At 35.5% G+C, this 14,937-nt stretch overlaps 1 protein-coding gene across 7 annotated transcripts in view; it reads right to left on the minus strand.

Annotated features, from left to right (window-relative positions):
- LOC149784482 (uncharacterized) overlaps nucleotides 1-14,937 on the minus strand; it is a 134,449-nt gene that overhangs the window by 27,279 nt on the left and 92,233 nt on the right. For all 7 annotated transcript variants that reach the window (XM_089932561.1, XM_089932560.1, XM_089932566.1 and 4 more), the window contains 3 exons: nucleotides 14,270-14,521; nucleotides 8,250-8,371; nucleotides 3,499-3,698 (listed from right to left, as the gene is read on the minus strand). In XM_089932561.1, the coding sequence (XP_089788687.1) occupies nucleotides 3,499-3,698; nucleotides 8,250-8,371; nucleotides 14,270-14,521 (574 nt within the window). The remainder of the gene's footprint in view (nucleotides 1-3,498; nucleotides 3,699-8,249; nucleotides 8,372-14,269; nucleotides 14,522-14,937) is intronic.

Consider the following 14,937-nt stretch of genomic DNA (forward strand, 5'->3'; position numbering starts at 1 on the left):
TGACCATATACAATTCAAGTTGAAATGCGATATGACTGTACACAGTTCCAGCTGAAGTGAGATATGTCCCGATACAGACTGAAAGGGACTGATCCAAACTGTTTCAGAATGTCCCTGACATAGAACCATATTAATTTATGACAAGACTTATAAAAGAAGATAACCTCATTAATTTATGGGAAAAACCTATGAATATATATATATTGATGCATGCTGTAAGTCAAGGCAAAGAACAAAATCTCCTTCCTGATTGGTGTTGAGAACTGAACTATGAACAGTGTGTCTGTCTTTTATGGGTCTTTAGCAACAATCATAAAACTGGGAACCTATGATAGTGGGAGTGGGTTTGAGTAATATGACAGACAGATTCTTTGAGAAAATTCTGCAAGGCCCAAGGTTGACAGGCAGAGACTCTCCCAGTTCATGAGGGCAAGCCTCTGTTTCCACTAGATGTGAAAAAAAGGGCAGTATGAGAATGGTGTTATTATCTGTATGTTAGTTGTTGGGGAGAGAAATGGGACCCAAACCAAGAACTTCTCTCCTCATGTCTTTTCATCACTTGCTCTGAGAACTGGGTGCTCTGTGCACGAGACATAGGTCACATAGGAAGTACTGTGACATGGGTTGAGTAGGAACATATTGCATTGCTGAGTTGCAAGAGTTTATATAGCATCAGAGTTGATCAATTAGTTCATTCTTATCTCCTAAATTCTTGTTTTAATATCAGTCTGCAAATGTGTTTATTGTTGTGCTTAAACATAATTTAAGAGGAAACATATCTTTGGATCATTCATTGGATTTACAAAGTGCTCATATTACTGTTTGGACTGAAATATTATTCTGGGACTATAGTGAATTAATTCAAAAGAATTCTGGACAATGTCTCTGTGATACACCAAGACTGCTGGCAAATCAGAAAATTATGAGGGTCTGAAATTCATTTGAACACTCAATTCTTTTAGACATGTGTACAGCCTTTTAAGACGTTATGGATCACTGCCATCTCACCTATGTCTGCATCGGTTCGAGTCTCGGATTCGGCTAACGTGGTTATGTGAGAAAGCTTGCCAGTAGCTTCTCATGGGCCGGTGGTTCTTTCCGGGTTCTTCCTCAAACATTAATACTGGCCACCATGTACAGCCTATCCTGTGCTGAAAAATGGCATGGAATCCTACAACAACAGCCTTATGAGATAATTTTGGATTTAATTCATACTAATTTTCTTTAAATTTTCCAAGTAATTTCCAGGGCTTTTCTGGTATGAAATTATTTTTTTCAAGGTTGACATATGACAATTACTGAATAGAATTAAAGAACAGTTTAGCTTATAAAACATGCATTTCGTAAAAGATGTTTCTATTTCAAAACTTTCCCAAAACATGTCAGAAAAGATGACCATGCACTAAAACACAAAATGTATCACACAAAACAAGTTTGACTAATGTATAGTTCTATAATTTGGCATGTCAAGTCATTGCAATTTACAGCATAAAAATTCCAACTTTACTTTGCTGACCTGCGTTATGTTGGTACAAGGAAACAACATAATGAACATAAATTAGTTTTGTTTATTTCAAAAAGAAACCAGAATAATCAATTGTAAATCAAAAAAAAATAATATATGTCTGTGTGTGTGTGTGTGTGTGTGTTACAAAATAAACATTTCCTATCACAGTATGAAAAAATAATAAATGCACAGTATTACGATTATATCTAGTAAAGACAAAAGTTTTGAACCTGAATTAATCTGTGTCAATTAAACCCAAAACAAGATTTTTCAAAAAACCTAAACTACTTAAGACAATCTGGTTAAAAATCCATCATTTCAAAAAGAATTTACAAAATGGTTGAATTGAATTTGGACAAAAAGACAGTGAAGCTCAAAATTATATACTACTGTATAAACAAGGATTGAATTTTCTGTAAAATCAATGTCTGTTTGTAATGTTATAAACCAGTCCCAAAACTGTGCTGATACTCAATGGGGCTTGTATCGTTTCTTAATTTACAATAGAAGTGATGATAATCTATCATTTCTCCTGTGACCTATATAAGATTTGAAACCAATACTTTAAGTTCAAGCTACATGTCACAGTGTAAAAGTTTCACACCAAAGTTCAGCTAAGATATTTGATATTTTGACCATAAATTTAACTTAAAAACAATGGCAGTCCATTTTCTAATCTGCGTTTCCTTCAAATATTCCCACCCCATTTTTCACATTAGGACATTTAGGTTCGGGTGTGAGGTCAGAGCAATTGCCTATTGAAAAATTGGAATTTGCCGCCACCATGTGTAAGCAGCATATTGTAGTCACTTACCAGTAGGCCTACCAAACCTAATGTTCCATCGAGCCATACCTGCATGAAATGGATAGGAAAATGATTTATTCTCTCAAAAATGGCAGGTATTTTAATCATTATGTCGCTGAGATAAAAACGGAACTACAGCATAGATGTAACCTGACTAAGCACTCAACATTGGCATTAGCAGTCGCATGACTACACAAATCTCAAACTATGACATCATAAGTTCAGTAGTGACATGATGTCAACAAGAAACTTCTTTTTAGTGTTGCTGCACAAAATTATATATATATATATATATATATATATATATATATATATATATATATATATATAATGGAAAATACCTTTTGTAAAAGCCAGAAAGAACATATTATTCTTAAAAATTTTACTTCAAGAACAATGATTAAAACCTGCTGAGTTGCAACAATCTGGACAGTCAGTTTCATCAAGTAGGCTGCACACGCTGATATGGTATATCACATGATTAAAAAAAAAATTAGATAGCTGTTCTCAGAATAAATATTTCGAGGATTTTGTGTTGTTCTATTTTTGTTTATTATTACAAGCAATATATAACTTTCATTAAATTTTTTTTACAACATTTGAAATGGGCTATTATTGATATCACGTGACTACAGAACTTATGATGCTATGAACATGTGGGTTGCGAGATTTGTGTACTCATGCAACTAGCAATGCCAATGGCAAGTACATGTACCAGATAAACTTTCATCTGTGCCATAGTTTCATCTCATCTGTCAGCAAACTGAAGACATAATGACTGTAGTATTTGCAACTGTTGAGAAAATAAACAAATTTTGCATCGATTTTGTGCAGTCATAACTCAATGTAACAGCGTTCATGTTTGCTAGGCCAGCTGGTAAGCAGCTATGCCTTGCTGCCACCATGTTGGTTTCTTGAAATGCTCGACTGGATTTTATACCTTTTCATGTAACAAAAATACCAGTATCAACATATCTGTGAATTAACCAGTCTATTAGATGAATCTAATCCACTGTGGTTTGGATTGACTAAACAAATTGGCAAGATATTGATGATGTATTAAAAAAAAAGAAGAAAAAAAAAGTAAAATGAAATAACCAGAAGTTATATCCCTCCCAGCTTTGTTGTTGAGGGAACAGAAGACATTTTTTGAAAACTGGCAGCAAAAATTAAGACATGTACTAACCAATAAGTTCTGAACAAAGGATTCCTTTCCCCTTGAAATCAGACCATTTCTGTGTGACAGCACTGTCAGCAGGGCTGCTTGGTTGAGTGCCATTGTCAGTAGAGATTTTTGGTGGGTCAGGCTGAGCATTGATCAGGGACTTCAGGGCATCAATCAACCATGTTGGGTCCAACAGAATGTATTCTCTCAATACCTCAATGCTGAAAAGTAGCAGTATTTCACAAGATTTGAATTTAAGTAATTTATTTTGCTGTATAATCTTAGGTTAATGCTTAATTCACCAGAGCTGGCCTTATTTTTCACCTCGTTTCTACGTAGCATGTTGCAGATGCAAAACAAGAGAATGATCGTTATATACATACAAATATATACGTGTATATACATCTTATCTATATACTTGAATTTAATCTTCATACTTATCAACCTCATTCTATATTAATTCTGGAGCAATTAATTAAATCTATTAACAATTGTTTATTTGTTGGTAAATCAGAAACAGCCAATAGTGCATATGTTTTTAATTATAATTTGAGCAAACAAATTTCAACTGATATCTACTTCCAAATAATTATTTCCACAGAGGTAAATTGAATATCATACAAAAAAGTGCAGTATGAATGGCACATTATACACCTGCCCTGTGTTTAATAATCCTATATGTACATAACTGAGATTTATGTACCAAAGCCAGTTCTCGACTTTGTAATTTTACATGTAAAAGCTATCGATTTGTAATTTTACATGTAAAAGCTATGTAAAAGTTATGGAGGGCAGATAATCCTAGCTATTGCATGGAAACCATTTTGTTCTTTCAGGCTGTGTCCTTCAGCTTTGAACTTTTGTCAGTTGGTATTAACTTGTCTCAAGTACAAGTAATCCACCAAGTTTGCAGCTGTGGAATAGCAGACAAGCGGAGCTATTGTATGAAAACAAAACTGATAACAGACAGACATCACTGCATAATATGTTCTCTGCCTTCTCTTGCCAATCAGTACTGGTGCCATACTAATTTGTTCCATCACTTTATTTATTTATTACACAAATGTCCCTTGTCAACTGAGACAATGCTTGCAACATAAATTATTTGGCTTTAATTGTTTAATGCATTACACAACTGCTTCAATTCCAATCGAAGTCTCATGTAAAGTAACTGGAAATGACATCAGTTTTCATTAATACAATGAAATATTTAGAAAAGAACACTTTTAACAAGACCTACTTGCTTCAGAACTACTGTAGCTTAATGTATTATCTCCTTAACATTACAGAATAATCCCACTTTATGAATTTGGTGAAATGGGCATTTCTTTTGAAATACAGTCCTAATGGAGCCATCGTGAGGCCAAGTGGGTCTGGTATCACTAATGCACATTTACTTCTGAATGCAAATTTATAAAATGTAGTCAAACTATACGATAGAAAGGAAAGCTTAGAGCACACTGATACTATGTTTTCTAATATTGACAGTGTTGTTAATGCCCTTTCCAAGACTGCAAATAAATAGGATCACTTTCTTGGTATAAAAATGAGTATTCATTTATACAACCAGTAATTTTCTTCTAGATGCATGGGAGAAAGAGTCCATGTTCCAATCTATCATGAGATCAGCTTCAGTCAGCTACCATGCTGTGTGCTTGCTTATGGCATTTTATACCAACTGACTCTGTACTAAGTACCATAAAACACCATTAACAAATAAATCATTGTCCCACTTTATTATTGAAGGTAAACCATAACTGCATGGTGCCATAAAACACCAGACCAAACCAATCATTTTCCCACTTCATTTACTGCAAGTGAACCATGGTTGCATGACCGAATTCAATAATTTGAGAAAATACCTTGTTAGTAATATACAACTCAGCAACATAATGTAATACAAAGGTTAGATATACACCCTCCATATAATTACTTAAATAATTTGTAGTTGACTGCTAAATGATTTGCTATAAAGTTGAATGGACTACAATTAGCAAACAGCAAGCAAGGGTACTTGTTGAATTCCATACTGGTCTATGTCCACTATGTGCTAAAAATATTGGAACAAAGGATAAGCACCTTAATAAATGTTGTATTAATTACTGTTATTATTTGAAAGAGGTCAAATATGATCTGGTCACAACATTTAGTCATTCGTGCATTATTTGTTGCATGACTGGAAAGTTCTGAGGGTTAGTAACCATTAAAATTGTAGTGTCTGTATGTTTGGACTAATCATAGTAATCAGATCTAGAAGCATTTCAAGAGGAAGGAGAACTGGGTTATAGTTCCTTTCTAAACGCTACAAGAATATTGAGTTATAGTTCCTTTCTAAATGCTACAAGAATATTGGGTTATAGTTCTTTTCTAAATGCTACAAGAATATTGGGTTATAGTTCCTTTCTAAAAGTTACACGAATATTGGGTTATAGTTCTAAAAGCTACAAGAATATTGGGTTATAGTTCTTTTCTAAAAGCTACAAGAATATTGGGTTATAGTTCCTTTCTACATGAATATTGGGTTATAGTTCCTTTCTAAATGCTACAAAAATATTGGGTTATATTTCCTAAATTCTAAAAGCTACAAGAATGTTGGGTAATAGTTCCTTTCTAAAAGCTACAAGAATATTGGGTTATAGTTATAAAAGGTACAAGAATATTGGGTTATAGTTATAAAAGGTATAAGAATATTGGGTTATAGTTATAAAAGGTACAAGAATATTGGGTTATAGTTATAAAAGGTATAAGAATATTGGGTTATGGTTACTTTAGAAAAGTTACAAGAATACTGGATTATCTGGTTATACAGTAGTTCCTTTCTAAAAGCTACAATAATATATCAGATATTACCATCATTATGAAAAAGAGTAAAATCCATTAAAAAGACTTTTTAAAAATTAAAAAAAAGAAAAGAATTCCATCAAATTAGATTGAAAGCATCTACCAGTCCCCATTTGAATATGACCACTGTTACTAAAATTAAAAAACAATGGAAAATAATTACATGACCTCTCCAAAATTGTCAACTAGAATTTGACCAAACTTGAAAGAAAGCACACTGGCATCATGATCTTTCAAAGAAAGCACACTGGCATGAGGACCTTTCAAAGAAAGCACACTGGATAATGAGGACCTTTCAAAGAAAGCACACTGGCATGAGGACCTTTCAAAGAAAGCACACTGGCATGAGGACCTTTCAAGGCTTTACAGATTATGCTAATCTGACTACAAATATTGTCACATTTATCAAAAGAAGTAAAACTACATTTAAATAATGCACCCAACATTGCCAGACTTGACAGAAAGTGTCATGAAATGAATATCATTGCACCATTTACAAATGATGTAACATATGGTCACAGTTGCTAAAAAAATAGAAGAAAGTTTAAAATGACTTCTGAAAATTGACTGAACAGAATTTAATATAAAACAAGGTGCAACAAAATATCACATACTGCTAAGATTGAAAACATGCATTTAAAAAGTTCAGAAGTTATATTCAAGACATATGCAGTGTCATCAAAGTTCAAACATTATGTTCAACTAAACAGTTTGTAAGGTTTACTTAGATCTTAATTACGTCAGTGCAGTGTCACAAACTGCAGTCACAAACCCTATGGCGCTCAATGGCTCCTTGACACCTCTCAACTTGAAGTAATTCTTGGATTCCATTTTTATTTGACATGACAACAGTAATCATATCTCCCGCCATGAGTCATACCTAATCAAATCAATACATGTCCAATAAACATAACTGTTGCCCTTCCTGCTTTCTCTTACAAAGAATCTGAATATTTATTTCTATTCTATTGTACTAGCTGTTACAACTTTCTAAGAGGCATTTGTTTCTGTTCCGTCTTGTACATGTAATGCTTGTTGGATGCCATTTTATAAAACTTTATAATCAACAGCTTGATCATGCAGACAATTTATTTGAAACAAATATGTGCATTTTCACCAATAAGGTTAGTCTGGTTCCCTGACCAACTAGTCAGCAGATCCAATATAAAACCTGGATCCAAATCAAACATCTGACATACAAGTATCAGGATTTTACCGAAGCCATAATATTTCTGTGATGTTTGCTTTTAGTCAGGATTTAAAGGTCATTTTCATTATGATTGAAAGGTTGTCAGGTCTTTAATAAGACCACAACATAAAATATAGATCAATAAAAATGTTCAGAAATGCTTACTCAATTTGCATCAGTTTAACTAATAAATGCTTAACTGAAAACCTTTTTTCAAGTGAAATTTCATTTTAATTAATTCAGTTTCATTGCAATATATATATATATATAATTTTTGTACAATGTGGAATTATTACATACTTAATTTGCAGGACGTCCCAGTGCTCTTCCCCCCCCCCCATAGACTGCAAGATATAGACTAGGCCTTATACACCCTCCAGTATGTTGTACTGTAGAAATTGAATAACAGAAGCAACCTGTTTGCCTTAGATTGTGTCCTGTGATGATACAATGTTCCTGCTGAAAAGTTCATGGAATTTAATATACTTACCTTGTATTTTAAAAAATCTGACAATGTGTTTTCATGATTTGAACCACCTGCCTTGAACTTTGCTTTGTACATCATCATGCCTAAACTTCCTCAGCACTATACAGTCAGGATGGTGTTGATGCTCCACCAAGCTGTACACCTGCTCAATTGATAATGTTTACATCTTTGTGCTGGTATGAGTTTCACTCTTAGAAACACTGACACCAAATAAAATACAGGACAAATGTACCTCTTTAACCAATCTACTCTTACCTGAAATAGATGACTGTGCCTGTTTCGTGTAAAAATCTAAGAAACAGATCCAGTTCTTCACTGCTTTCTATTTTGACAGTTCCTTTTGTATTTATTTTCTCCACATCTTCCCGAGAAATAACCTGCAATTGAAAGTTGACAAAGCCTTTAGTTGGATTGATTTTATGAACTTAAAAAATAGCATTATGCCCTTCAAGCTAAAACGCTAAAATTTATCTGCCAACCTAGGTGGCAGTCGGGCAGAGTGATGTCCCTGTGTCACCGGGAATAGTACCAAATGCCATGAAAAAGTCAGTTACTACTGGAGCGGAAGGCTCATTCTCTATATGGATGCAACAGTGGGAAGACTGGGAGGGTATATCTGTATTATGATTGGGTTTTTGTTGTTGTTGTTGATGTAGGGTTTAACGCCATTTCTCAGCACAAGACAGGCTATACATGGCGGCCAGTATAAATGGTGGGGGAAGAACCCAGGAAAACCCCAGAAAGAACCACTGACACATAAGAAGCTACTGGCAAGCTTTCTTAAAGGGGTACATTGGCTAAGCCCGAGACTCAAATCCAAACAGACACAGGTGAGATGGCAGTGATCCATAACAGTATGCGCTTTAGACCACTCGGGGCCCCTTATGTTTAGGTAAGAATTCTCGAAGACACATTTTACTATAAAAAAATGGTTTCTTCTTTCAATGTTACCCAATGACAATAGCTTAGGAGAATAGGTACAAGGTGGAATAGGATACATCCCATTAACCTGTGGAGACCATCTCCAATCCCTAAGGTATGCGAGACAGCTGCTAGATAACCAAACTGGAAAAAGTCTCTCGGGGAGAGGCTTCGAAGGGGGAAAATTTCCCTCCCGCAGCTCCAGCAGAAGTTGTTAAGCTAAGTCTGTATGAAGTCATCAAATGATCTGGAATGGTAATCTTTTGTACCATGGGTAATGGTTCCTCCAGATCAACTTGAGCCTTTTAAGATGAAAGATCTCTGATAAGAACTGGAGAAGTGTACTTGAATCTTCATCTCACGGCATGGATGCTGATAGTTATGGAACAGTTGCAACAGCTCAGAGCTTGCACTTGGTTCCGTCGATGACCTTGATATGAAGTGTCCAGAATAGATGGGAATTATTACGAATATGATTCCTCATAAATGGAAGCTTGTTCTTGGTGATGAAAGCACTTACCATGAGGACAACTAGTAAGTGCTGTATTGTAGCTTAAAGAACTCCATCCAAAGCCTTATTCATACATGCTAGTCCCACGAGAGGTATAAGTGTAATTATTGCTTAGCATGATTTGAGCGTTAAAGATGTAATCTATATATTACATGCTAGAATTACAGCAAGTATGAAAAAGATGCATTTAGTTTTGCTACTAATCTGGTTCAGCAGCTGGTCAAAATTCTTGTCACAAAGGGCAAAATCCATATGGATTAGAACCAGAATACAAAATTGAAATACACTGAGAAATTATTTATCTTCAGCACTCGCTTTAACTAGTCTACGTGTGTAAGTTTCACTGCGTGATAGTGAACTGGAATACTGCAATGAGCACGAGCATATGTTTCTTTCAAAGTTTGTAAAGCAGTGTTCAACTGACATGTTTTGAAGTTTGCAAAGATCCATCTGCTCTAACATTTACTGTCACATAACATTGATGAATCACACTGTAAAGCATTTTGCTAAACACCTGACACAATTTTATTTAGAAGTATAGGCTGGTCTTCTAACTAACAAACCTCACAATATAATGAAACTTTAAGACAAATTACATTTCCTGGAAATGTGTTAAATACAATTGCTATATATCGCAAATAAGGAAAGTACTCTTACACTATTCTTATGCAGCAGTCATCTATTTAATCTTCTCATATTTACGAGTGGAATTAAAGAGATGATAACAAAAATAAGCAAAACACCTTACTGTCATTTTTTAAATATTTTTTAATAAATACAAAAAGCCTCATCCATATATAGTCTAGCATAAAATTTAGTTTGGTTGAAAGTGTCATGATTACACCAAAAAATTAAAGGTTGGCATGTTTTGCCTTTTAGGTATAATTTATGCTTATTATGTGATACCGAGTGCCCAGGAAACATTTGTTGTGTCCCCATGCTGTGATGATAAACCTTTCCCATTCAACCACAAAAGATTGGAGCCTACTCCCTACCACAATCTGTGATAAGGGTGGGTTGAGGAGCCTGCATATACGTCACTGTGATATGAATGGTCTCATGGAATGCTTGTCAAAATCATCATCTTCCCTGACTCTTCTGCCTAGTTTGGGATTTGCGGGACTGGCATGCATTCCTGGTACATCCCTGCAACCTTGTTGGTTGCCTTGCACGTCCCACCACTGTAGCCGATCGAGACTGATGGATGCTGGCTTGTTGTGAATTCTGTCAAACTGTTCATTAAGGAGAAGAATAGATGAAATTTGCAAGTGTATTTTGAGCCATTATTGGTCTGTATCGGGGAGATAGTGAGCACAGTATCATTTCCACCTGTGCCTGTATGGACTAGGTGTTGTCTGCAGGAAAAGCCTAGCAGAAATATCCGTGTTAACTTCCTACTATGGTTCTTTGACAAGAAACAGCACCAATCCAAATCAATTAAAGGCTTCTGTTCTATGATCACCGAGACCGTGCATCATCGTGGATGAGATTATATCGAATAAAATAGACCTCTCTGATATTTTGTCCAAATTTGATTAGACACAACCAATGACCCTGGCTGTTTGTCCAAAATGGAATCTATCATGGGTACTAAATGGGTTGAACAGGACACATTTGAAAATCACCCGCGAGTTTCCTTGGTTCACCTATTATATAAAACAAATTTCCTCAATGTATTAATAATGATCTATATTTGAATCAGTGAAAAACATATTCCTGACATTGATCAGAACTACACGTAGTTCCAACAGAGATGGGTAAGTATCAGTGACCCATGATGACCCGTCTTGGACTACTCAGCCCCCCATCCAATATTTTGTGGTTGCAGCCAAGACATACAATAACGTAAACCAAATTATTGAATCCTCTGGTATCAGCAACCTGTAATAACAATTTTCCTGGAAAATTTGATTACAGAAAAACAATATGATTTCATTGCCAAAATGGGCTCCCATTCATGGCGATTCAGTCCTTTTTAAAGAATTCCTTTCTACACTGGATGTTTCATTGCAAGGTCATCTATAGGACCAAGCATGAGCTTTGAAATGATACATCAAAAGGACTGAGCCATTACATCAAGGGAGATATGCTTCTTCTTACCCATCGTGGTGAAATGTTTGATCTATCAGCTCAGACACTTTCATCGTTTATAAAGTTGATTATTCATTCTACATATGGGAAAACATCACCAAACCCAATAATTTTGCTTTGCATTTTGGCTCATGAGGAGGTTAGGTTAGTTACTGCAAACATTTCAAATTGAGTGAAACTCCATGCCATGGAATGAAGATCCAAGTCCACTTCCACATCTTTTCTCTCAGAGATTTTTTCATCCAAATGGCTCAACTTGATCAGATGGGACATATATCCCTGGTGTAACAGGTTATCTTCCCAGGTCATTCATCAACAACCGCTTAACTATCATGATGTTTCATAACTTCCACTGGATTTGGGAGTCTTAGAGATTTCCTTTTCGAAGCTGTTTCATGAGATATGGAGCCTAATCTCCAGCCGGGTTATCTAAAGGCTGTTTCATATACCTCATAGATTGGAGATGGTCTCTCCAATGCAAGGAAATTTATCTCCCTCCACCTCTTACCTATTCTCCTGAGGTATTACGATTGGGTAATATATTTGAAGAAGAAAGAAATTTATTATATTAAAACTATGTTTATTCAATAATACTTACCTGATCATAATACCTTCCAGCCTCTCAGTTGCATCCATATAGAAAGCATGTCTTCCACTCCCATAGTAACTGAAGAACTCATGAGACTTTAAATGCCAATTAAGTGGGCAGATAACTTGTACCTTTTTGGCTAAAATCTTTTAGCCTGGGAAGGCTGGATTGTATTAGTAGAAACGGAACCAATGTAACATCAGAGATGGCCACCATATGGGTTCCACATCATTTCTAGGCAGTGAGATGGAGTGCAGTAACAAGAATGAGTTACAGTCTCGAGTTTCAGAATTACCGACAGGATAGGTAGATGAAACTCACATACTCTGTCCCAGCCTCAAGAACTGGACAATATCATGCCAGCCACGATAGCCATGTTCCATGACCACAGTCGATACAATAGTATAAGCCACTAGATAATGAAACTGTCCTGTTCCTTGACATGTAAGTGCCGTGATACAAAATACCTCACTTTATGAACCACTTTATGAGATTATTTCTGTAGGTATGACTTGCAGGCTAGCAGGTATTTCCAAATTATTTAACCTGTAGTTTCCCCATCTTGGAGATGGAGCCTTATATTTTGTGAAGCTGTTACATTGTGCAATGACTCAGCCTCCATTTGGACAATAGACTCATTTGTAAATAAGAGCATAAGAAGTTGACCTAGAACTAAGATGTCCCCTGCTATACTGAGAAAACTCAGGCAAAGGATTTTCTGGTGGGTGGATTGTCTCAAATGAGCAAGCAAGTCACCATTGTACTACTTCAATGTTTGTTCCTGAGGGAGGCATACTATATTTACGCATGTTTAACTATAGAAACCGACTACCAAATTCCTGAGCTAGTACAAAATCAGAGATGTCCTTGTTGACAAGGAAACTAAGGTTGCAAAGGAGAGTAACATGGGACATAATGTCTTGGTCCAATAATTAACTCAGCTGCTGTTTTTGTAGAATGTAGTCTTTGCAGGAGAAGCACCTGAACTTGCTGGAAGTCACTGATTGTGTAGTCTCCATAATATATGTCGTTTGGAAACTATTGTGGCATTTTGAACCAAGGGACACAAATGACTTAATTCATTCTGCACAATTCAATAACAGAGTGAGGAGTGCCACAGTTGTAGCTGAATGAACCCCAGATAAAAGATTAGTGGCACTAACAGTCCTTGGAAACCACATGACAGGTCCATACATGGACATGACTATATTTTCCATTCAGAAGCTATGGACTGGAACCTTTCCCCTACCAAGATCTGTGATAAGGGTGACATGTAGATGCCATATTGAGATAGAGAATATTTCAAGGAGAGAAATGGTGGCAAAAATGATCAAGTTTTCTTCCAACCCCATGTCCACTTTCATTTGGAAAAACTGCGGTTTTCGGCATTGTACATTTTATAGGCTGCTTCTGCGTGTCTGTGTTCCAGGGACATCATTGCAATCTTTTTAGTTGATTACATTGCAAATCCCTTTGCTGTAGATAGGAGTGTGAGGAGGGAAATTGGTATCCTTGGTCGCGTGATTGCAGATTTTGTCAACACAATCATTAAAAGGATATAATAATAAAGGCTGCAAGCATACCTTGGCCTTATGATGGTCTTTACTTGGGTTATATTCTTTCTAAATGCTGGATCAGCATCATTTAAAAAGAATATGACCCAGTTACCCAGATTTGGTATTTATTTCCTGATTCTCATGAACTCATATTTTCGACTTGCCCTGATGTTGATACATTTTCCAAATTCCTTCTCCCCACTTGCTGCCAACTCATAACCTGATAATGGTAAATGTCAGTTCAGTTATTTTATGCCTATTCAACCTTACAAATCCTCAACCTTTTCCTCACACTACAATCCCTTTGGCCATAATTATTATATATAAGATTACAAGCAAGACTTCGGCAGATGATAACCATGGCTAGGTTCAAAAGTCTACAACAAGTAGTATATTAAAGTAGATACCGATACCTAAGCTCAACAAATATTAACAGGGCAAACTCTGCAAATTATGTATTGAAAAATAATCAGCTAAATGCATATTAAATCTGAGCTGTGAGTCCACTATAATTACTAGGTACCAGTTATGATAATATTTCTTCAAAATCCAAGTCCAAAAATTAAGTATTTGTCACTGATAATTTAGAATTATGTAAATGTGTTACCTTCACGCCAGCAGCCTTTTGCCTCATCAGCTCCTGTTCCAGGAGGAGCCACCGTGCAGGTATTTCCTCACCCCAGTATGGCTGCTGTGATGCCACCTCTACAATTTTCTTCTTCAAATCCTCCAATTTTTTGTCTACAACAGTGTTGTCAATGGCAAAGTCCTCATCTATCAAGTGAAACCTGGTAGGTTTGTCTTTTAGATAAGATCGTATCTCATTAAAGTATTTCTTACAGATCTCAGTTTGGTTGCCCTAAAATGAATAAGTAGATTGCCAAAAAGTCAATAATGGCAAATGTGCTTATTTATATAATTTACATGTTTATCCATCATACGTTTTGTGTTTCTGCCAGACAATATGAATTGTCTTTGATTTATTTGCAAAGTATGGAACAGGATCATGCTAATTATATCTTTTACAGTTAGTTTTCTTTTGTAAATTTTATTAAAATTGCGTTTTTGTTCACTCATTTTGTGCATCTTAATTGAAATCTGTGCTGATAAAAATTTCAGAATATTCACATTTTACTATATGCATACAGAACAACTCCAAAGACTGATATTTCTCTGTAAATCTGTCTGCATGCTGACTAACTAGTTGTATATAGAACAACTCCAAAGACTGATTTTTCTCTGTAAATCTGTTTGCATGCTGACTAACTAGTTGTA

Source organism: Sinohyriopsis cumingii, chromosome 14, assembly GCF_028554795.1.
Source record: "Sinohyriopsis cumingii isolate HCF-2022 chromosome 14, ASM2855479v2, whole genome shotgun sequence".
Taxonomy (NCBI): Eukaryota; Metazoa; Mollusca; class Bivalvia; order Unionida; family Unionidae; genus Sinohyriopsis; species Sinohyriopsis cumingii.